Raw genomic sequence first — 24737 nt, 5'->3', positions numbered from 1 at the left:
GAATCAATATTTGTGAATCTCTATCGAAAGAGACCACGAACGTGAAAACACAAAAAATTCCTAAAACAGCATGTACAAATGGAGCATTGGAAAACATTTCTAGCAGATTTTAAGAGAATGGTAAAGGTTGTTTCTAATGTGAATTTGATGTTGGTTTTGAATGAGATTGATGACCATTTCTCGAAATGCTCAGAGATTGCTCAAGAGGTTTCTAATATGCTAGAGGCTACCAGGTTGCGTTATCATTCCAATTTTGCTGATAATTGAGGCAATTTGCTTATTTTTCTAAGTCACCTAATTTGTTTTTATTGTGATTACGAGCTCACTTCGTTTTGGAATTACCCAACTCTTCTTCCATTTCAAAACCATTAATTTCAAAAAGAGTCCGGACGGTGGTCGTCTTTGGTCGGAAAGATCACCGAAGGAGGTCGAATGGTGGCCTAACAGTGGTGTAGAAGTAGGGTGGCTAGGGTAGGAAAAAGTAGAAGAGGGAAATGAAAAAAAAAGAAAAAAAAGACCAAAAAATAAGGGCCAAAGAGGACACCACGTGGCAGCATGTGATTGGCTAACGCTGCCACATCAGTAAAAAAGTAACGATGTTAGACTCGGGTACCAATATAGTGGACAGGAAAAAATTTCGAGTACCAATCTAAGACAAAAGAAATCGTAAGTACCAATTTGGATGAAGTGGACAAGTTCGGGTACTAATTTTATATTTTACCATTTTTCTTACTACGAAAAGTGTTGTTATATTGAGTAAGGATAGATATTTTACTTGTTTTTATAAAGTTTGAATTCTTCTTTCTAGCTACTTTGCTACGTTAAAAAAAGTTTTCAAATTTTAAGTTTCTTTATAGTCTTATTGACATTTCTAGTTGATTTTTCAATTAAAGGGTTTCAAAGAAAAAATCTGCTTGTTAATTGACATTTTTGAACTCTAAGTAATTCTAGGGCTTCATAGAGCTTTTTTTTTTTAATCTCTATCTCTTTTTTTATCTTGATTTTTGCATTATTAGGTATCAGTTTTCAAGGGTTTTTATGGTGTTGAGTCAATTTTTAAAATCACTCTCAAAAACCATTCATTGAAATTCAAACATCAACAGTGCAAACACACCAAAAAAGGAGTTCTATATTTATATTTCCATGATGTCTAGATCCGACGTTGGTAAATACTAATTCACAACTAAATCTAATCAAGGGGATTCAACCACTTAGTGCTTGAGACTCTCGCAAGCTAAATGCACCAGTTGACAAAATGTTAAATGAAGTTTGAAGAATAAATTGCAAAAATGATGATGGATCTCTTAGCCATTAAGAGAAGATATAGGAGCCTAAGGAGAGGGGAAAGACCATTAACTTTTTTCCTGCCTACCAAAATCTCGACCATCTTTCTCATCGGCCCTCTGTCATATCTTAAACAAGATGAAACTATTATCTTTGCTGACAACTTATTCGTGTATCAATCTTACAATTTATAAAAGGATGGCCACGACAAGTTCCCATTGTTTGTTTTCTTTCTTTAACTTAATTTTAATTTTAATACTTATTTCTTTTTGAAATTATAGAAATAATTATCAAATTCAGCTTTGGTCCTTATATTATGCTCAAAATTAAGATTTAATCTCTATACTTTAATTTTTTATAATTTAAAACTTTAATTTTATAATGTCATTAGTTAATTTAAATATTTTATTCTAATTAAAATATTGATATTAAATTTTAAGAGTTGTTAACACTTATAAAATTGTATATTAAATTTAAATAAATCATTTTTATTACATGTGTAAGCTTTTTTTTTTTAATTCTAAAAGGTGTATAATAACATTATTATTGATGCAACATAAGAAATTATATAAACGACAAGTAGAATATTATCCTCCGATAAGGAAAACTCAAATTTCCTTTCCATTAAAACAGTCGAAATCTATTTTCTAACCGAAGAAAAAAAATAACCAAAAAGGAGAGGGGAAATCGAAACTCGTATTTACCATCCATCGTTGACGCAAAAGAAGAAGGGCTTTACGGAGAGAAATTGTAATTTTGAGGAGTGATTTAATTAAAATGGTGAGCACCTGAGAATCTGAAAGCTTCCTCTATTACGCCACAACAAGGACGCTTTACTCCATTAACCGCCACATCGTCTTATCAATTGAGCGGTTATGGCTGAGCCGCCGTCGTATTTGTCCTCATTCAAGGACGAGCTCATTCAGCTGATCAAGCGGCTCGGAACCTATCTCGCCCTCAAAATGTCCAATCTCTTCTCGATCTCTCTCCAAAAACTGGTTCTTTTCTTTCTCTCTTAAATTCGCCTCTCGTTTTTTTTTTTTTACGCGGATCTGATTCACCTTCTTGTTGTTAGACTGCGAATTTTATGTTCTTAATATTTAGTTATAGAATTTAGGCCTTTATTGGTGATTATAGCGGAATATCGATTTGGTAATTGATGTTAATTTCGTCTCATATGTTACTTCTTTTTTACCCAATTGACTTTTGAACTCGAGTGTGGCAAAGAAACCTCAAATAAACCCGTAGTACTAGCAATTATATGCATGTCTGGTGGAATTGTTGGGTTTTTTTTTTTTATAAAAGGAGGGGGTGGGGGGCACTTACCTTGCCCTCAGGCATGTAGAACTACTCTTACTTCATCCTTCATTTTCTTTTCAGCCCAGATAAGTTAGCGTGTAACTGAAATGTTTTGGATAATAACGTATGATTCTTACAACATCCCTACTGCATCAGGATCCTCGATCTGTTGGGGCTATTGCAGGGCTTGCTGTTGCAATTATCTTTACCTATAGGTTGACAAGATCACCTGCACCACCAACAAGAAGGCAACCGAAACGTCAAGCTCCAACAACTAGTAGCACTGCTATCCGTACTCAGTCAAATATAACTTTGATGCCTTCTGGAGTTTATTCATCTTCAGAGGATTTAAGAGCACAAAACACCTTTGATGAGTTTTTCCAGCCAGTAAAGGTATTGCCTCTTACTGAAACAGATTGATATGTTTATCATTGTCAATTAGATTGGTCTTGATTTTTTCTTTTTGGTAATTTGCATCTCTCTTTTCCTTATTTTGCAGCCAACATTGGGGCAAATAGTTAGGCAGAAACTGAATGAAGGTAGAAAGGTAACTTACATACTCCTTAATGCTGTAAGGGTTGTTTAGTACTTATTTTATTTGTCTGTTGGTTTCTGGAAGTAGGATTCTTAGTCACAATTATCACACTCCTTTGGTAAGGATTAATAATCAATGCTCGCAATTCACGAAAAGCAGAAAAAGTTTTTACTTGTGGAAATGAGATTCTTTAGGAGATGGGATTCTAGGCCATCTTTCTTAATGGGATTCTAGGCGCCATTAAAGGTGATGTTTGCTTGAAAATTTTTGGTTTATATGCTTGTAGCTTAGTATACTGGCCTGGCTTTCTGAACAGCTTTTATGAGACTTCTCATATAACCATCTTATCTAAAGGTTTTTCTCTTCTGAGTATTGGGATTTATGGGAACTTTGTTACTGTCAATTTTTTAAACGGTCCTATCTCCTTATTTAGTTTGTTCACTGGATGCTTTATCAGAATAAATTTCTAAAATAAATGTCAAAATGTAATATCTAGTTCCAATCAGCAGTGTTAACTGAATTGCTATCACAGCTTCTTGCTGTTGTAATCTTAACTTTTAGAAATCTGTCTTGAATGTGCACCCAACTCCTATATTATGTGGTTAGTACTTTAGTTATTTCTGAGATGAGAATCATTACTGTTGTTGGTTATAAAAGCTGTCATACTACTACTAGCAGCTGAATTGGATGAATTGATTCTGGTAATATTAATTAAGTTTATAATTTAGAATCCAATAGCTAATTTTCTCATATAACTGCTAGTAACTTTAGCTAAACTTTCCCATAAGCAAAGTGACATCCAAGTTCAGCTAAGCAGGTTTTTGTGCATAATTATGACTGACTTGTTAAGATCAGGGACATGCCTTTGATTCTTATGCAGTTTATAAACCATTGGGCAGAACCAATTTTTATTCTTCCTCCAACTGTAATGTTTTGATGACTTATTGGTGTAGGTAACATGTCGTTTACTTGGAGTGATCCTTGAGGAAAGCAGTCCAGAGGAGCTGCAGGTGGGGAATCTTTTTGGTGAGCTTTGTTTTTGTAACTAGTATCTGCAAATAATTAATTTGATCTCTTTGATTCTGGATAGACAAAAGCAACTGTAAGGCCCTCTGTGTTGGATGTGCTGTTGGAGATTACCAAATTTTGTGATCTTTATCTCATGGAGAGGGTTATTGACGATGAAAGTGAAGTGAGTTCAAACCTTGTTCTATGGTATTGTTTATGCTTATTTTTCCAATGCTATCAATTTTCCTTAAATATCTTTCTTACATATTAGGTGCGTCAAGGCTTTTGCACTGAATGCATTATATTGATTGAACAAGTAGCTAGAGGAGACGGAACATAAGAAGATAGGGAATAACTCAGAAATGGACAAGAACATTTAGGGTGTGCTTGGGCACGTGGGAAAATGAAAGGATTGGAGGGAGTGGAAAAGTGGAAAGAAAATGAATTTTAAGTGTGCTTGGTAGGAAAGGACACAAGGAGATGCCTATTGTCCATGGTAATGCATAAAAACAAATAATTCCAAATTGGAATGATAAGAGGAAAGAAAATGAGAGGTGCATGAATGTTAGTTCAAAATTATGCAATTTTAAAAGGTTTTATTTTCCTTCCTCTTAGTTTTCAACTCTACCAAGTAGCAAATGGGAAGAAAACTATTTTTTCTTTCAACTTTTCCATCCTTCCTACCAAGTACACCAATGGAAAGAACAATTATATTTTTCATCTTTCTATTTTTCTACTCTTTCAATTTTCTTTTCATTCTACCAAGCAAAGCCTTAAGGAGACAGAAAGGAAATTGGAGGAGACAAGAGAACGGGGGAGAAAACCAGATAGAATAGAGGGAGAAATTCTAAATGACCACAGTGCCTCAAATAATAATTTTTTTGAGCCTAAATAAAGCTAAAATAACGTGCCATACATAGCCTAAAAATCTAATACTCGGAAAAGAGGTAAAAATGCTATCTAATATAAAATAACCTTACTATATATTGACATTACAATCACTTATGTAAAATATAAAATTTAATCCTAGATAATATACCATAACTAGATATTTGCAGTATTCCTCTTTATTGCATGCAATAGTTGTATGGTATTTCTTTGTCATGGTTGTGCTTGTATTAGGCTACTAGCATATTTTTACATCATGTGTTTTTCCTAGTGACTAACTTCATGAAGTGTTTGTCTGCAGAAAAATGTTCTTCTGGCCTTGGAAAATGCAGGGATTTTCACCTCCGGTGGCTTGGTGAAGGACAAGGTAAGCATTGGCCCGATTGTGATTGCATATAACTTGTGTTTAGATATCTCAAGCCTAATTGATCCTCCAGTCAGGGAGGATATGTCAGGACCATGATTTCTGGTGCCTGCTATGAAGTATTAGGATATAAATTGGTTGATTTTCTTTCCTTTCCTAATTTCATAATGTTGATGTTCTATCATGTTTTGGTTCATATATTTAGTATTTACTTTGCCTGAAATGAATCGGCAGGTTCTCTTTTGTAGTACAGAGAATGGGAGGACATCTTTTGTTCGGCAGCTAGAACCTGATTGGCATATTGACACAAATCCTGAAATAGTTTCTCAGTTAGCTGTATTATTCGATTAATTCCCATAATCTTCAAGATAATTCTTTTTCAGCAGCACTTAAAATGTTTAAATATCAGTAATATTCTCTTGACAATGCCTATGATTTTGGGAATTTATATTTTTATTCTTTGCAGAGGTTCATCAAATATCAGCTCCACGTATCCCCTGTCAAAACTGAATGGACTACCGGTAAAGTGCTCAGTTCTCCATCCTTGGAACAATTCTTTGGGTAAGTTTGACACTTGAACTGATATGAAAACATGCAAATATGTTTTGAAGTTTTTGTTTGCTCCCTTTTGGCCCTTGTATGCATCCTTTTTGGTTAAAGCCTGATATTTTTCTTTCTTTTGGCACCCCTTGTGCTGATGTCAGTTTTTAGGATAACTATAAGGGAGAAGATTTATTTGTTTCAAAATTTGTGAAACAGGGAGGGGTTCACGTTTGAACTTTTTTTCTTTTTCTTTCTTTCTTTCTTTTTTTTTCACTGGAGGAACTACATCCAATATTTTTAATTTACTTTCAAGGATATGATATCATAAAAAAGTTCTTATATTGTTGCCTCTACTGAGTTGGCTGCTTTACTCGCTTTGTTATTGCTTTGTTATTGGAATATTGCGTGTATTCCAGTGTTGAAAAAGCTTGACTGATCGATTGCATTGGTTTAACTGGAAATCTGATCTATTTGGTCTATCACCGTCCCTAGAGAGCACTTGTGTGGTTCAACCAGTTAAACAATGAATTTTTTGGTGAAGGGTTAAGTCCAATTTTTTGGGCCTAGATTTTTTTTTTCAAGTTACTTCTTGAACTTATTGTATTCAAGTCTGAATTTTGTTTTGTCCAATTTTTTAAGGAAATGTAAAGAGTAACTTGGACAAAAAAAAAAGTTCAAGCTCTAATTTGAGAATAATTGTGACGTTTAGAGACTAACTTGAATAAAAAAAGTTTAGGTCTCGATATGGGATAATTGTCAAATTCAAGGGTTAATTTGAATAAAAAAAATTGAAGTTGAAATATAGGAAATACTTACCAAGTTAAACTCCGAATAGTGCATTAACCTTTCTGTAATTGTAAATATTGAAATTTGATATCTAATCGTATCAGTAAATCAAATGCACATTTTGATAAACAATTGTTGTATTAATAGTTATTTAATATCAAAATTATATAATTAATTGTTTAATATTTTAACTAAAAACTTTATATAACAAGCCCAATCTGTAACTAAAAATAAAGATAATGATTGAATCTCTAACCTGAGCTTTTATTTATTAATGTAAAAAGCATGCTTCTGCATAGAGACAAACTTTGGAGTAAAACCAGATTTAACCAAAAAGGGAAAAATATTAAACAAGTAAGGTCAATTTGACATTATAAATTTTTGGATTTTATCATGACTTATTCCGGGGACTTCTACCTTAAGATTTTTAGGGTAAGCTCATCATAAAGTATTGCCCATCTGTTATATCCCTAATGAGACACATGATAGTATGAGATTGTTAGTTCTAACATTTTTGGATCAAATATATGATCTAAAAACCTACTATTTACTCTTCTTATCTCCTCTTTCCTTTTTCTTTCATTCGACTCTCTGCCTCTCATAGGTGAATCAGTCTCACCGTCACCACCATCATCTCTTCGTTGAACATTAGTATCAACACTACTTGTATTATTTCATTACAATATTTATTATATGTGTTATAATGTATTGGGTAATAGAAATTATAGAATAAAATTTCCAATTATAAGATAATAAACATAAAATATTTTTTGTTTTACCTTATTTAAAGTGGTAATTAAAGCTTTTTTCATACACACGTTTGATATGGGTTCAAACCTTATCTCTTATATCCCCTACCCTAAATATTGTATAAAATACTTTATGCTATTAAAAACTCTATTACAATATTTATTTCAAATCTTGAAATATATTGTATAACACAATTTACAATACATACCACTCGATTACATATTTTTGTTACGACCTACATAATATTGTGTATAGAACAATTTTCATAGAGTAATGTGTTATTACAAATATATATATATATATATATATATATATATATACCCATTACATGTGTAATATAGTTTAAAATATATATTAGTCGATTTCACAATTTTCACTACCTGGATAATATTTTGGTAATAGAACAATCAGTTCTCATAAGGTTTTGTGTTATTACAAGAAAAAAAATACATTATCCTATCACAATATTTATAACATATCTTGTAATATATTGTGTAAACGGTTTACAGTATATTACCCGATTACACACTTTCTTATCACCTACAGTAATACACATATAAATTCTCATAAGATGTGATAATACAAAAAATTTAACCCATTATAGTATTTATTACATATTTTATGTAGCATGAATTACAATATATTATACAATTATACAATCTCTTACCATTTACATAATGTTTTGTGTAATAAAACAATTCTCATAAGATTTTGTGTTATTATAAAAAAAATTACCATGTTACAGTATTTATTACATTATGCAAATGGAGGTTGTATGGGATTATGAAATTGAGTAATATATTCCATAATATGTATTACATAAAACATTATAAGATTTATAATGGTAAAATTGTATTTTAGTTTCTCAAAATAATAAAAAATTTAATTTAATCCTCTAAAATTATAAAAATATAAACTATTAAAATAAAAAATATTTTTTTCTATCATAAAAATATATAATTTAATTTCGGTCCATTTTTTAACTTCACCGCGTGTTTGAAAATTGATATATATGATACCTGAATTGAGTAATGTGTAGAGGGATAATACCTTAGGTGGGTGATGTGAAACTAATATCTTAACTTGACTTGATGTGATGAATTTATTTGATATGAAAGAAGTAATTGGTATTTGTAACTAATTCTAAAAGGTGAGGTAAAAGAAGATATTATTTATTATATTGAAGTTAAATATGTTAAATTTGGTTTTCTACCAAAGTTATGGAATTTCTAAAATGGAATATTACTTTTGTTAAATTGTATTTTCAAAGTAGAAGACAAATAAAAGGAAATAAAACCGTTCAAATTTCTCCACCTTTAATTAAAAGGTGAAATAAACTTACAAGGTGTAAAAGATAATAAAATGTTTGAACTATATAATGTGATTTTTTTAAAAATATATATATATATATAATGTGTTAAACTTTTATAGGTTGATAGAATTAGAAAAAATAATTATTTTCTAAATAAATTTAATTTAATTTTTATTTTGTTATTGTATTTCCATTCAACATTGATGCTTAAATATCGTCAGCTTTAATATATTTATTTTATTGAATTCAATTTAATTTTTTAAAGATTTCTTGTTTATATAAGACTATAACGTCTAAAATCTATTACACAAAAATAAATGCGAAATTAAATTAATAAATTTATAGGATAGTTTAATTCGAAACTGGTGATTTAAGATAAGATCATAAAACGAAAATTATCAACTTTTGAGTATTGCATTATCTAAGAGTAAGTTATATGGATGACATTAATTTCATCAATGACGAAATATGATCGACTAGGAAAGCCGTTAAAAATAAATAGCAACGACAAAATTCATTTTCATTCAAATGACCAATTGCCATTTTCTTTTTAATTGCATAATGTCATCTTTATTTCTAATGGACGCAGCATCATCACATTAAACTGCTAAAGCAGTTTTTCTTAGGAAGGAAACTTTTCTTTTGTAACGATTTTTTTTATGACATGCAAATATACACTATTGTTAGTAAGTAATATAATAGTAAGTATTAGAGTTATTATTTCCACATGGACTGATATTAGGGCATAAATTGCAAAAGTAACAATTGGCAGCTTGGAAAGTAAATAAAAATTTGATTGAATGCAAAGCAATTTAAATACGGCAACACAAATTAATAGTAATGAATTGAAGAGCCAGAATAATTATTTCCCCCTAATATGCAACTACTGGTAACAATGCTGCGACAATATGACAGTTTATTAATCTGGAATCGACAGTTTATAGCCTTTTCTCGAAGCAACCATGTTCAATCCTTTAATTAATTTAACATATGTCTATGCCAATTTAAAGTCAAGATTACAATTGCAAGCACCATTCCTACAAGATTATACACGATAACAATATATGTCTATATCATTACAAATTTAAAATCAAGAAATTAAACATGCACCATTCAAGTTTTACATCCATTAATCACAACATTTTCAAAATTAGCAATTAACTCAATTACCTACTAGTGTTGATTAGGCAATAGGAAGCATTAAACATTAATAGCATTTGAATGAATAAACCTCATATTGCAACAAGCATCAAAGTACCAAAAATCCCATATTAGGGTTACATAATTATTCTAGCTAACAAACATTTAGCCCATAATCACCAAATTAAAAATGATCAAGCAAAACTTACATATGGTTCAAGGTAACAAAAGAAAAGAAACAAATTGCAAAGAGAATGGTGAAGAGATTTCAAGCCAAATAAGGTGGTTCTTTTAAATTTGTTCTTCTCTTTCTTCTGCTTCTTATCTTTTTTGTTTCCAAGCTTGTTTCCAAGCTTACTTTCTTCTGAAAATTTACGCTCTCTTCTGTACCAAGCAACTCCCCTCTTTTTTCTCAATATGAGGTATTTATAGCCTCTAAAAGATGGTAGGCTAGTTCAACTCCCACTCCTATTCTATTTTTGTCCTATTGGGAGCATTTGGGCCTTTACATTTTCAAAGAGCCTATTCTTTCTGATTCTTGGTCGTCATCAACACTTAATTAAGAGATGGGTTAAGCCCGAAGGTTGATGTGGCGTTCTTTAAGTGAGGTTTCCAATTTGTTCCCGTCAAGCTCGATGCTGCGATTTTGTTGCAGCATTAGGGCTTCAGATGTCGAAATTCAACATCTTATTTTCTCCACATTTCCAATGTTCTCGTTACACCTAGTTTTCTTTAAGTCCAAAATTTAGGAATAATTGGGGATTAAATTGAAAGAAGTTGTAAGTTGACGGATAATTTTGCAATTCCTTTAAACTTTTAGGCTAAGTTGTAAATAAGAAAAATATCTCTAGAAATAATTTCTTCAAATAATTTTATCTTTACAACTTTCTCTTGAATTCAAGTGTGTGTAAATTGTAACAGCCCGTTTTTAGTCAAATCGAAACAATAGTTTAGAAACCATAAAATTTAAGGTCAAATTATTTATTTTATTATTATTTTAATGTTTATAGTATGATTGAATGATTGTGTGAAAGTTTCGTTTAGAAATTTTATAGTTTGACTAGTCAATTTGATAAAAAGGACTAAATCACGTAAAGTGAAAAACTGGAGTTCTATAAGCTAAAAGGGTTTATTAGCTATGAAATTAAATAGTTGATGGATTTATGTTGCAATTATCCCATTATATTAGTAAGTAGACAATTATGGGTATTGTTTAAGTGATTTTTGTTTATAAATTAAAAGGTTAATATAGTAAATTAGTTAATAATTAAGATAAAATATGTTAAACAAAAGAAAAATCTTTCATTTTCTCTTGCCATCACAGAAAATCAAAGGAAGAAGAAGCCATGGAAGCTATTTAGGGTTCGGTCATTGCTTTTCTCAATTGTAAGTCCGTTTTGTCCTGATTTTAATGATTTATATGTTTTTGAGATCGTTGCAACTAGGTCTAGCTAGTCCAGGGACTATTTTGCAAAATTGTTAAAGATTTTGAATGATGCCATTGATGAATAAATCTGTATTTTGATGTTTGATGATAGATTATGAATGTTGGTTGTGAATTATACAAGTTTTATAAAGTGATTTTTAGTAAAAATGCAAATTAGGGATTAAATTGTGAAATGTGGAAACTTCCTGGTTAAAATGTGAAATAATTGAAAAATATGGGCTTCTAGGGACCTAATTGAAACTTGTCTAGCATGAGTTGTGATTGAATTGTTTGAAATTGTGTTTTAATGGAATAAAGACTAAATTGTAAAAGTGGTGAAACAATAGGGGCAAATGTGTAAAAGTGGTTTAAAGTGTGTTTAGGACTAAATTGAATAGAGGGATTATTAAATAAGCTAAATTTAATATCATATAGATCAAGAAAAGTGAAACTCGGAGTTAGATCGGGGGAAAAACAAAGTTATCGACTAATCGACTTATTTCGCCGTTTTTACATCCGAGGTAAGTTCGTATGTAATAAGCATTATTATAATTATGCTTTAAATGCTTTTTTTGTTGTATAAATTATGTATACGAGACTATAGTCGTGTTTGTCGATGACTTGGTTAATTATGGGCACTTAGTGTGCGAAATCGAGATAGTTTCGGTTATATATTTGCACTTAGTGTGCTAGATTGAGATAGCTTCGGCTATATATACACATTGGCACTTAGTGTGCTAAATTAGTACAGCTACGGCTATTTATTTGGCGCTAAGTATGCAAGTTTCCTGAGTATCCAAAAATATTCCAAATGGTTTAACGGATATTTTAAATATGTGAATGAATATGAGTTAAATACAAGAAGGTATAGGTATGTACATGAGCCGAGTAATACACTGAAAGGATGAAAAATTAAGGAAATTACATCTAAATTGATAGCTGCAAATGTGGTAGGTTGGTGATATATATGAGATATGTTATGTTATGTTTTTGGCTAAATTTGAGTTTATATGATGAGTTGATATAAATGCTATACGAACTTACTAAGCTATAAAGCTTACTTTGTGTATTTCTCTGTGCTTTATAGTGATTTCAAAGCTAGCTCAGATTTGGGGACCATATGAGATCGCTTCACACTATCTAACTATCATTTGGTACCTTTGAAATTATGTTTTGGGTCATATGCATGTATAGGGACTTTTGATAAATGTGGTGCTTATGAAATTAGCCATTTGAATTGATTTGTAAATGTCTATGGTTTGGTTTGTATATTTGGCCATGTGATTTGGCTTATTTTGGTTGATTTGGCTATATTTATATGCATACGAATGATCTATATTGTGTGATTGTGAATTGGTGCATGATGATGCATGTTTGGAAAAGTTTAATTAGTTGATTTGAATATGTGAATTTGGTATGTTTTGAATGAGTAAAACATGGGATTATAACATGTTAGTTTTTGGTATTGAAATGGTATGTTTTAGCCTTGCTTGTGGTTGAATTGGATGCCCACTTATGCTATGTTTGCTCCATTTGATTTGGGTGTAGGTGTGCACAAGTTTGGGTGGCAATTTGGCTTGGTAAATAGCCTATTTTTATCCACACGGGCAAAAACACGGGCGTGTGTCTCAGCCGTGTATGACATATGGTTATGTTACACGGCCGTGTGTCCATTGGTGTTGATTTTGAAACGAAGTCAGTATGCTCCACACGACCTCACACACGGGCGTGTGACATGGCCGTGTGGTATAAGCCAGTATACCCTATAGGATTGGCACGACTTGGCACACGGGCGTGTATGGCCATTTTAAAGGCACACGGGTGTGTGTATTTGCCGTGTGACCCAAGCCAGAGAGTTACACGGGGTTGAACACGGGTTAGGACACGGCCATGTGCTCCCATTTCGAATGTCCATATAGCCTGTGACACGGGCATGTCTTTGGCCGTGTGAGGGACACGGCCGGCCTATACGGGCGTGTGTCCCCTAGTTTGAAATTTTTTTTCTAAGTATTCGAAAAGTTTCCAAAGTTATCGGTTTAGTCTCGAACCATTTCCGATACATGTTTAGGGCCTCGAAGGCTCGTATTAGGGACAAAAATATTTGGTTGTGAATGAAATGTATATGATTTGATTTATTATATGTGAAATGTATGTTTAAATGTGGTATAAGTCCGGCAATACTCCATAACCCTATTCCGACATTGAATACGAGTGAGGGGTGTTACATAAATAATAACCCAAGACTCTCTTTATATATGGAGAGTTTAGAAAGTTTAACTATGATTAAACTTAATCACTTTAATATTAAATTAATAAAATACTATTAAGATAAGTATTAAATTAAATTTAATATTAAATATATTAAAATAATATTATTTTTATAATAGTCCATCTAAAATCAAATTCTTTGATAGAGTCCCAACAGGAGTGTAATTCTTCCACTTTTTAACCACCGTAGACCCATCGTAGTCGACCATTTTTCAGCCACCGGAATGTCGTCGTTGCATCGATAAGATGTAACAGTAACATAATTTAATCTCATTCTTAATGCATTTTTGGATTAATTATGTAAATTAGTGAATTTGATGCTCCTAATCCTCTAAATTAATGTTTCTATACTTAGGAGAGCATTTGAGAGCGAAAGGAGCGAAAAACGAGCCGAAATCGGACAAATAGAGCTGTTTTCAGGATCCACATGGCCTAGGCATTTCCACACGTGTTGGCCACATGCCCATGTGCCAGCCCGTGTCAATATCGCACCCTGCTTCCCAAATATGCGGGAAAACCCAATTTTTAGGCTTTCTGAGCATTCTAAAGTTTATAAATATCAATTAGAAGAAGATCTAAAGGAGCATTCAGAGAAGATCGAATAAAAGACTCGAAGAACGCCATCGGAATCAACTGGGAAGCGGATTTCCTTCAAGATTGAATATCTCCATTTAATTTCATTCGAAGTTTTATTGAGTTTCTTTATGTTTTATTGTTATCCTAACTTTGAGATGTTTTCATTCTAGATTATGAACTAAATTCCCTAGATACCTAGGGAGGATGAAAGCTATGATGAATCTTATTATTTAATTTCTATTTTTACGCGATAAATACTTGATTCTTGTTCTCAATTATGTATATTTATTTCGTGTTTTAATATTCTTTGGGATATTAATTCATGTTTAATGTGCTTATTTCAGTGGAGCAAAAGTCTCTATTTAATAGTAGATCTAACATAATTGAGTGGAGTTACATACAATCCTAGAAATAGGACGACATAAATCTACTAGATTAAAGTCAAATCTAATAGGGGAATCCATAAATTGAGTTAATGCGACGATAGGGGTTTTAATTAGAAAGAGATTTCAATTAATCAACCTAAAGTCAGTTGTTATTACTCTCGAAAGAGATATTAACATAATTTAGGGATTTTTACATATCAAGACACAAGTAAATAAATCATTTAATTCAGATTCAGAATAATAGGTGAAGTCTAAATGGATTCTTTCCTGGGTATTGTCTTCCTCATTGGGTATTGTCTGACTTAAAAATTAATTTCCAAAAGTATCATATTAATTTTAATTAATTTGAGTAATTTAATTTTACTTTATCAAAATTAATTTTTCCAAAACTCACTTAGATTTTTTAAATTATTTTTTTAAGAAAATTCTTTAATCAAATTCTTTAGTTGAATAATTTTTACGACTACCCAATTTAATTCCACGTCGAATAAATCGACTCAATTAAATTATTTCCAAAGCTGTAGAATTTTCTTCTGATTCAAATGCAGTCTGATCGAGCTTTTTTTGAGCTAGTGGAGAGACCAATCAGACATATACAATTAGGCTCTAGTAATTGCAATTATATCCAGAAACATAGTTCTGATAATTCGCAATTACTTAATCATGGATTTAGTCTACAAGAAGTACCATGATTGAAAACTCCTTATTGTATACTCTTTACGAAAACAATTCATCCAACTACTTTGCACATCCATTCATTCAATACAATCCCATTTTATCTTATTGTCACCATTGTGCCTTCTTAATAATTAATATGGTCACTGTTAACAATTGACTGTGATAAATTGCTCGTTCAAGAACAAGCAACATGTGGCCACGTTCCATATTTTATCAATCCACATTCCATAAATTTATCAGTTTTGTATTTTATTTTTAATTTTTTTTCAAAATTTATCAGATCGTATTTTCTTAAAATATTTTTTCAAAATTTATCAATTCGTATTTTTTTAAAATATTTTTTTTTCAAAATTTATCTATTCATATCTTTTTTTAATATATTTTTAAAATTGTATACGCAGGGTACGAGCTAGAACCACGTCGATTCAAGTAAAAGTTCGCAAGGCTTGAGGCTCAAATAGTGGGGTTACCAACTACTTTCTGGCAATGGTTGGGTAGCATGGAACCCTAACAGTGGTCTTAATGTTACGATGATAGGTTTTGGTATGGACATATGACAACCAACCTCATAAAGGCGTTTAACTCCATCTTGAAGTGTACACATCATTTGCTAATTTCTGTTTTTTTCTCGGTAATGTTCTACAAGCTTGTCATATTGATGCCAAGGATGGGGCTAAAAAAAGTAAAACAGATGGAGGCTAGACTCATGTACGTTGAGGATGTCCGCAAGGCCATGGAAATCAACACTCGGAGGGCATAGACGATGAATGTAGAACTGTATTCCCGCAACATGGAGTCTTTCTAAGTTCAAAAGTACATCAGTCGTTTCTCATGACTTCTGCCCAAGTCCTACGCAGTTGATCTATGAAACAAGTGCTGCGAGTTTAGGAAGTTCTAAAGCCTTCAATATCCTTGTGCGCATGTCTACGCAATGTGTACAACCACTAATCTAAATGTCGAACAATTCATTGAAGAAGTCTACACGCTGCAACGCACATTGCGTATATAGGGAAACGGGTTTCCATAATGTTAAATGTCTTGAACTAGGAAGTACCATCGCTTGCATTTGAGATGCTGCCAGGTCGCAGTCTCCATAGACATCCTAGAGGTCGACCACATATGACAATGATTCGTGGTGACATGGATGTCAAAGAGACGGACGAACCCAAACATTGCGGAGTGTGCCGAACATTTGGCCACAATCGACCCACTTACCTACATTGTGTCTACTCTGTCGATTAATCTTCTCGGTCAAAGGGATTAAAAGATGATGTGTAATATTTTTTGTGTTTATTTTTTTCATGATTCTTGTAATTTTTATGTATCCGTAAATAAATTTTGGTCCGTATTTTTTTGTTCGAATTTCTTATTTGTTCATATATCATTTGTCTATCATGTGCATAATTTTTTTATAGTAATATTTTTATTCGGTTAACATTTTACGTAACATTTTGTACTCGTCAATGCAAAAAAATAATTTCCATTCAACTTCAGTTTACGAGTTATAAAAAAAGTAACACAGTAAATAGTTACAAAAATCAAAATTGTGTGGACCCAAGCGTTGTCCCCAGCCCCGACGTGTAACGGTCGAGCTGCCTTTGTCAGTGAGGTGGTGCATCTTTATGTGGCAATTCATAAATGCTCGGATCGACCTCCGGTGTTCCTACAGGTGTAATGAAGAAACTGGTAAAATCGTATGCCACATCATCAGGGGTGATGGGGTATTGCGAAACCAGAGATGCTAAGCCAAAGATTTCCTCCATGGTAGGTGGTTGTTGTTGGGGCTCCTAGTGGTATGAGTACACTCTAGAGTGTGTCGAATGTTGAGGCTCAAGATCAGGGTCTCAATTCCCGATGTCGTCGCCCATCTAAAAAACATTTTCAATTTTTTGAGTATAGTTTGCATGCAAAAAATACAATACTATTAAAAAAAATTAAAATCCAGTTTTCTCCACCTATTAATAAATAGCCATACGGGTGGTTGGTGGCTTACTAATGCCAGAAATAACATCCAATATAAAGCCTAAGATTGCAGCAAAAAGCAGCAACCACTGTAACGGCCTAATTTTCAGTGGTGTCGGAAATGGTGATTTGAGATCACTAAATTCGACAAATAAGATTGAACAAGATAGTAATTTAATATTTATGAGTCAAGTAAGAATTTAGAAGAATTTGTGAAATGGTGAAATTAGTGAATTAAAAGAATTTATTAGGTCAAACGGGTCAAAAATGAGGTATCGAGACCTCAAAGTTGAAAATCGAGCTATAAATATTTTTATAAATATTTATGGAGTGTCATTGAGTTAGTATTAAAGTTTCGTTAGAAAATTTTAACGTTTGGATGGCTAATTAATTGAAAAGGATTAAATTGAAAATAGCACAAAATTTGTTAAATTGTGAGTAAATAGCTTAAGTATTTAAAAAGATGGATTTAAAGAGAAATTAGACCCAAAGGTTAATGGCTGGACGGTTTGGGTATGAAATAAGCAAGAAAACAATGTGAACAAGGGGCAAAATTGGAAATAGATAAAAGTTAATAGTTAAATAATGATGTAATTGAAAAATCTAGACATTTTCTTCATAATTTCTCAGCCAAAACGCCATAGAAGGTCTGGAGAAAGCTGGTTTTTCATATTTTTACATCATGTGAGTCTAATTCTTGCTTTTTCTTGATAATTTTTATGTTTTTATGACTTTTACAATTAGGTCCACTTGTAGAATTCATTAGTTTTTGATTTTATGGGTGAAATTGGAAGTTACCCTGGATGGATAAGGAATTTTATGATGAATTATTATGAAATTTAAGTTCTAATTTCATATTAAGGTGGTTTTATTAAGTGATTTTGATAGGAAATGATATTTAGGACCTAATTGTGAAAAAGTTGTGAATTGAAGGTTGCTGTTGAAATTCAGAATATAAAAGGTTTTGAAATAGTTTATAATGATAAAATAAAATGTTAATTGAGAAAAATTAGTTCAATTGATGGGTGAATTGAGTAGGGACTAAATTGTGAAAACTGTAAATTTTGGGGTAAAAGTGCAATTTCGAAATTTGAACAGCATAAATTGTGAAGTGAAATAGAAATCAAATAAATGCTAATGAGTAGAAATATTTTATATTATAGATCAAGAATCCAAAGAAGAACGAGGAAAAGAAAAAGTTATGAATAGTCCCAAAATTTCAATATCTTCTACAAATTAGCGGGTAAGTTCATATGGTTGAAATTAGATGTTTATTTGTGAATGATTGAAGTATATAATGTGTTATTATATACGAATTTGTTGTGGGATTGTGTAGATTTTGTTAATGAAAGAATAAATGTGGAAATGCAAATTAGGAAAAACGCAGGATTGAGTACGTTCAGATCGTGACGTGTGATGAATTGATGGATAAGACCATGGTTGTTCCATGGCAAAGTGTGAAACGAGGTATGGTATCATCCATACTGAGTTGTGAAATGTAGGTATGGTATTATCAAATCCATACTTGAGTTAAGAAATGTAGGTATGGCATTTCCCATACCGAAGTTAAAAAATAGGTATGGTATTTCAATGAGGAAAACCATACTGAGTTGTGAATCGTGGCATTGAGCAACGACGTACTCAATTTCGTAAGTCGTTTCCTAATTTGATTATAAGAAATAAAAGAGAAATGATCCAAATGGAAGAGATTGAGTAGTTGTTCTTGTTGAGCTCAACTATGTGAATTATTATAACAATGGTTGTGAATCGCAGAAACTTTAGTAAATGTTTTGGTATTGTTTGGAAATATTATGTTTGGTAAGCATTACTTTTAACCTATGAACTTACTAAGCTTCAATAAGCTTACTTGTGTGTGTTTAATATTTTTATGTAGATTGACTTGAAGTGAAGTGGGTAGATCGGATCAACACAACAAAGCACACTATCCAGATCAATTCCGTAGCTTTTGTTTTATGTTTGAAGATTTATATGGCATGTATAGAGTTTGAATGAATTGAAGTAAAGATGTTATAAACTAGTTAACAATATTTGTACTAAAATAGTTTTCGTAAGTAGCAGTAGTTTGACTTTGAAAATCACTAAAAATAGTAGAAATGGAATTAAATAATGAATAAATTATGGAATCGAATCTCGATGAGTCTATTCTCATATGGAAGAAGCAAAACAGGTATATGAGCTATATTTTATGAGATGTTTAAATTTTTGTGAAACAGGGCCAGAGCAATTTCTGGATCCCCTGTTCTGACTTTGGAAATTCACCATAAATTTTACAAAGATAATTAGAAGTCATACTTTATATGTACAGATTCCTTATTGAGTCTAGTTTTATTAGAGACAAACGGCATAGTCATTGAAGCTCTGTACAGAGAGATATCTGATTCATAATACACAAAGGTCAGAGTAGTCAAACCCTGAAACAGGGAGATTTTAAATAATAAACTGTACTAATTGGCTTGACCAAAATTCTAGAAAAAATTGGTAAGTAGATATATGAGTATAAATTCATATAAAATTTACGATTTGGATTTCGAGTTTTATAACTCGAGATATGAATTATTTAGCAACTATGACACAGTTGGACAGCTTGTCTGGAAAGTGTGATATAAATTCTTTGAATTTGTTTAAGTGCTCAAATAAGTTTAGTAATGCCTCGTGCTCGACTCCGGCGACGGTCTCGGGTAAAGGGGGCGTTACAACCACTTATGTTTGCATTTGGCTTTGTTGCTTAACAAAACTCGCAATACAACATCGGCAAAATTGTTGAACCTGAACTGTAGGCTCGGGCATTGTTGAGATCTTCAAGTAAGGGCAAGTACATAATGTGGACTTTGTTCTAATTGGAGTCTGACATTAGTACCCCACCTATCAATTGTAGAATATACGCTCGAGTAGTGTAAATAATGTTGAACTCAGTGGGACTACTCAGTAGCGTTCGAAAATTTTCTCTTAACCAGGCAAATTCCAAACCAGTTAATCTTCCCTCGTTATCATTGAGGGGGACACTTCCAAGTAATCAGTGGCAAGTGGCCCAAGATCGACCACTTTAATAAATTCGGTGATCACAAATCCGTCAACAGAGAGCCCAAGCTGGACCGATATGTCCTCCAACGTTATAGTGCACTCCCCACACGGAAGGTGGAATGTGTGGGTCTCTGGACACTATCGTTCCACTAGCACAAATATCAAATCCAACCTTAGATCGAAAATCTCAATGAATGTTGCTGTGCCAAACCCGGTGGCATCCAAGTACAGTACAATATTATGATCGGGAAAATATCCCCTAGACATTGTTTATTTCAAGTCATTCTGATAAATATTTTTGAACCTAAGGCATTCTTATAAATATTTAATCATTTTCGGTCAGATTGATAAAATAGCCCTCAAATCTTAATTTAGTTTTTCAAAATATTAAATTTCCTTCCATATCTTTATTTTCCATATTTGTTACTTTTTTTTTTCTTTCCCTTGACTTTCCCATAAATCTCTCAAATCTTAATTTTAGTTTCTCATTTATGGGCAAGCGTTGATTACATATAATAATCCTTTATTTTTTGTCTGTTTCTTTTTCTTTTTTTTTTCAATTGTTTCTTTTCATTTTTTTATTTCACCTGTTTATTTTTTAAATTCATATCAATATCGCTTGACACATCGATTTACACTAATTAATAAAAAAATTTCTATTATAAATATTTATATTTTTATGAGTATTTCAAAAATATATACGGATGTCACTTGATATAATGGCCCGTCAAAAAAAATTTTTTTCTAAAAAGAAAATTAATTATCAAGTAACAATTAAAGGAAAAACGAGTGGTATCACTAGTATATTAGGTAACATCAACATGTACGGCTGAAAACTAGTCATTTTCGTAAATAAATTTTCTCTTTAACTATTCTTGTAATTAATTAATTTTTTTATATCATTTCTTTTAAAAAGTCACAAAATTAGTTTGTAATTTTATATTCTCATCAGCTTTATTACTCATTTAAGATTTCGCAAACCAAAGGCGGAGAGATCCTACTTTGATGAACAAAAAAAAAACTCATGAATTAACTGATCTAAACAGCTAATAAATAAACAACCATGGGGAACCGTGACCTGAGGCTGAGATCCATTCCAAGTGGCTTGAACCTCTCCCAGCACATGGTTGGTTTCTTGAAAACAGCTATTTTTACGAAAATAGATAGCATTGGACTTGAAGCTGAAGTTGCTCTCACTTCATTCTCCCTAAAGAAGAAAAAGTAAATATGAATTGATTTAATTAATTGAATATTTATCAATATTTTAATAAATATTAAAATTCGAGTCTTGCCCATAATTTCAGTTGGCTTATAAGAAAAATAAAGAAATTGTTTAATATATTATTATCAGTATATCAGTCAGTCCCAATCCCAATCCCATGTCCCCACCAACCTTTGATCATCAATAGAAACTATTCTCCGACATATTAGTCAAATTGCAGCAAAATCAAGTTGCCCACCAATTGGGCAATCTCATTTGCAAAAACAAAACAACAAAAGCATTCAAAGTTGAATTTCTTTTATCTTCGGCGGCCTAACCCACATTTTTATTCCCGCGCCCTTGTTTGGCTAAAACAAACTTACTTTGAACCCTTAATTGTATGTTCCACACATACGCCGTTGATTAAGTTACTAAACCAAAGACCCTCCCCCCTTCTCCTTCTTTCCATCATATTGAGAAATGCAGCGTTTTAAGTGGCTTTCCAAAACCCAATCTTCTTTCCATCTGCTAAACATCGTTTTGATCTCTTCTACTGTTTGTGTCACCTATATTATTGCATCAGCATTGCTACTCCACAACTCAAACTCACCTCCAAATGTGTATTCCTCCTTCCAAGACGCTTATGGATCGACTGGCTTGGAGCATATCGTATTCGGCATAGCTTCCAACCAGAAATCATGGCTGAAGCGAAAGGACTACATCAAGATATGGTGGGAGCCTCGTCAAATGCGTGGATGTGTGTTCCTCGAAACCATGCCCCCTAATGCAACAACTTCAACGGATGCTGACGCTACTCTGCCTCCGTTATGCATCTCCGAGGACACTTCAAGGTTTCGCTACACTTTCAAAGGTGGCCTACGGTCTGCAATTCGAGTGGCGCGTATGGTTTTAGAGACCGTCGCTCTTAACCATACCAACGTACGATGGTATGTCTTTGGGGACGATGACACGGTTTTCTTCCCACAAAATCTGGTGAAGACGCTTTCTAAATATGATCATCGGCTTTGGTACTACATCGGATCTGGCTCCGAGATTTATCAACAAAACAAGTATTTCAGCTTTGAGATGGCATTTGGTGGAGCAGGTTTTGCCATAAGTTATCCGCTGGCTAGAGTTTTGGCAAAAGTGTTCGATTCATGCATAGAACGATATCCTCATCTTTACGGAAGCGATTCCAGGGTCTACTCTTGCTTGGCGGAGCTTGGTGTAGGATTGACAAGGGAGCCAGGCTTTCATCAGGTAATAACAATTGCAATGGTTAAACTTAACTCATACTTTACTTTTGACTTGTGATATGATATCTGCAATTTTCAACCAGTTTGATGTTCGAGGTGATGCGTTTGGCTTGTTAGCTACCCATCCTTTGACACCCTTGGTTTCACTACATCATATGGATCATGTGGACCCAATCTTCCCCAACATGACTGCTACAAAGGCATTGGAGCATCTATTTCATGCTGTAAATGTTGATTCTCAGAGAATTTTGCAACAAACAGTCTGCTATGATCGTTGGTTTTCGTGGACGATCTCAATTTCATGGGGTTATGCTGTTCAAGTATATAGTAAACACATGTTCTTACCAGATGTTCTCTCTGTGCCAGAAACATTCAAGCAGTGGACACCAGGCGGTGTTTTAGCAGGATCTTACACTTTCAACACTAGGGAATTTCACCCTGATCCTTGCCAAAGACCCACAATTTTCCTTTTAGATACTGTATCTTCAGGAAGGCATGGGATTATGACTGTTTACAAGAAATCTTACGAAAATTGCACACTTGACAATGGCTCACCAAGGAAACTTGGAGAAATTAGAGTCTCTACCAAGAAGCTAGACCTCAATTACAAACAGGTAACTACTAGGTTTCAACTTTTTTCTCTTGTCCTTTGTCAATTCGGTTTCATTGAGATTTATGCAATCTTTTGTTATATTACTCAAGATGCAGGCTCCAAGACGGCAATGTTGCGATGTGTTACCTTCGAAATCCGGCGAACTTTTGGACATCGCAGTAAGGGAATGCAATGAAGATGAACTAATTCACATGCATGCATAGATGTTTTGAACTTCAAAATAAATTTTCTTTTATTCATTTATCATATCAGGATAGATTTCTCAAATGTTAATAGAATAATAGGTTCTGGAGAGCCCCTTAAATCCTGCAATTAGATTCGGTTATCCTCTTTGCCGGCCTTCTGAATAGCTGTGATCTAAAAGAAGCTTCAAACATACCACACTGTAGAGTTAGTCAACACTCGAAATTGTAGCTGTTAAAATACTTGGGAATTACTCAAAGGAAATTCGTTTTTTTTTGGTTCTTCATTAAATTTTATTTGTAACTTTTTAATGCAATTGTCCTGGTAGTACTCACAGAACAAAACAAGAAGATATTTTCATTCATGTCCGAATGGTTTGAGAAAATTTAACTGTACTATGCCTTACTGACTTTACAATATGACGTGGTATGATTTGGTAATTACTATTATTATGAAAAGTTTAGAATTTTATTAGTTCCTCCGTATTTGTTCCTACAGAAACTTAAAGAACACCGTTTGAGACTTTGAGATTGGCCAATTTCCATTACACCTTGAGCATGTAATCTCGTGCTGGGAACTTGAAAAAAAAGGTGGGCAGAAGAATATTGGGTTGTACACTTTTACAGGCATAAAATCTGAATTATCTAATATATTAAAGTAAACCCATGCAAAAACTTGAGCTGGAGGGGCTCGAGTTTCATTCATATGAAGCCTTGTTTTCTGTAGTTTCTAAACACGAGTATTCTTAACCTTTGGCTTCGAGGTTTTAATAAAGCAAGAGTTTTTTTTACATGTTTCCGGGTTGATTTTTGACATACGAACGAAACAGAGCCTTTATTGTTATTTCTATTGGACTGAATGACCCATCAAATCCGATATTTCACCTTACAAAAATTTCGAATTAAATTCGTAATAAAATATTGTTCACTTTTAAGGCAACCATAATCCAAGTATTAATTAATTGACTAACCTTCCTAATTAGAGTGCGGACTGAAATTATATGGACAGGGAGTCAAAACAATACCCCACTAACAGCCACATTTCTCGATTAGGTGTTATCTGCTTAGGAGATAATCCCTCCATGGCTGTACGCCTTAAACAGTGACAAATTCACAATTAGATATTCCCTTTTAAGAGTAGTTTGGCAGGATAGCATAATATGATAGGCGGCCAAGTCAAATCAAATTCTATAATATAAAATTAGGTAAATTATAAAAATAATCACTTAACTATTAGT

At 32.7% G+C, this 24737-nt stretch overlaps 2 protein-coding genes across 5 annotated transcripts; both read left to right on the top strand.

Annotated features, from left to right (window-relative positions):
• Nucleotides 1-1847: 1847 nt before the first annotated feature.
• On the top strand, nucleotides 1848-6260 carry LOC108479941 (peroxisome biogenesis protein 22-like). Of its 3 annotated transcripts, none has more exons than XM_053023254.1 (9): nucleotides 1848-2282; nucleotides 2740-2976; nucleotides 3083-3130; nucleotides 4072-4128; nucleotides 4209-4310; nucleotides 5316-5381; nucleotides 5613-5714; nucleotides 5845-5939; nucleotides 6138-6260. In XM_053023254.1, the coding sequence occupies exons 1-9, from the start codon at nucleotides 2160-2162 to the stop codon at nucleotides 6220-6222; spliced, it is 915 nt and encodes a 304-aa protein (XP_052879214.1). In that variant the 5' UTR covers nucleotides 1848-2159; the 3' UTR covers nucleotides 6223-6260. The 3 variants fall into 3 exon arrangements, with proteins under 3 accessions (XP_052879214.1, XP_017638296.1, XP_017638297.1); XM_017782807.2 differs by having other exon boundaries at nucleotides 1849-2282; nucleotides 6083-6260; XM_017782808.2 differs by having other exon boundaries at nucleotides 1849-2282; nucleotides 5845-6260.
• A 15447-nt stretch (nucleotides 6261-21707) lies between these two features.
• On the top strand, nucleotides 21708-23791 carry LOC108478711 (uncharacterized). 2 transcript variants are annotated; one of them, XM_053023525.1, is made up of 3 exons: nucleotides 21708-22708; nucleotides 22788-23318; nucleotides 23413-23791. In XM_053023525.1, exons 1-3 carry the CDS (start codon nucleotides 21929-21931, stop codon nucleotides 23518-23520), a joined length of 1419 nt encoding a protein of 472 aa, XP_052879485.1. In that variant the 5' UTR covers nucleotides 21708-21928; the 3' UTR covers nucleotides 23521-23791. The 2 variants fall into 2 exon arrangements, with proteins under 2 accessions (XP_052879485.1, XP_017636676.1); XM_017781187.2 differs by having other exon boundaries at nucleotides 23407-23791.
• The last annotated feature ends 946 nt before the right edge of the window (nucleotides 23792-24737 follow it).

The sequence above is a fragment of the Gossypium arboreum genome, chromosome 12 (genome assembly GCF_025698485.1).
Source record: "Gossypium arboreum isolate Shixiya-1 chromosome 12, ASM2569848v2, whole genome shotgun sequence".
Classification (NCBI taxonomy): Eukaryota; Viridiplantae; Streptophyta; class Magnoliopsida; order Malvales; family Malvaceae; genus Gossypium; species Gossypium arboreum.
The sequence above is the reverse complement of the archived record's forward strand: the minus strand, read 5'-3'. Positions and strand labels throughout refer to the sequence as shown.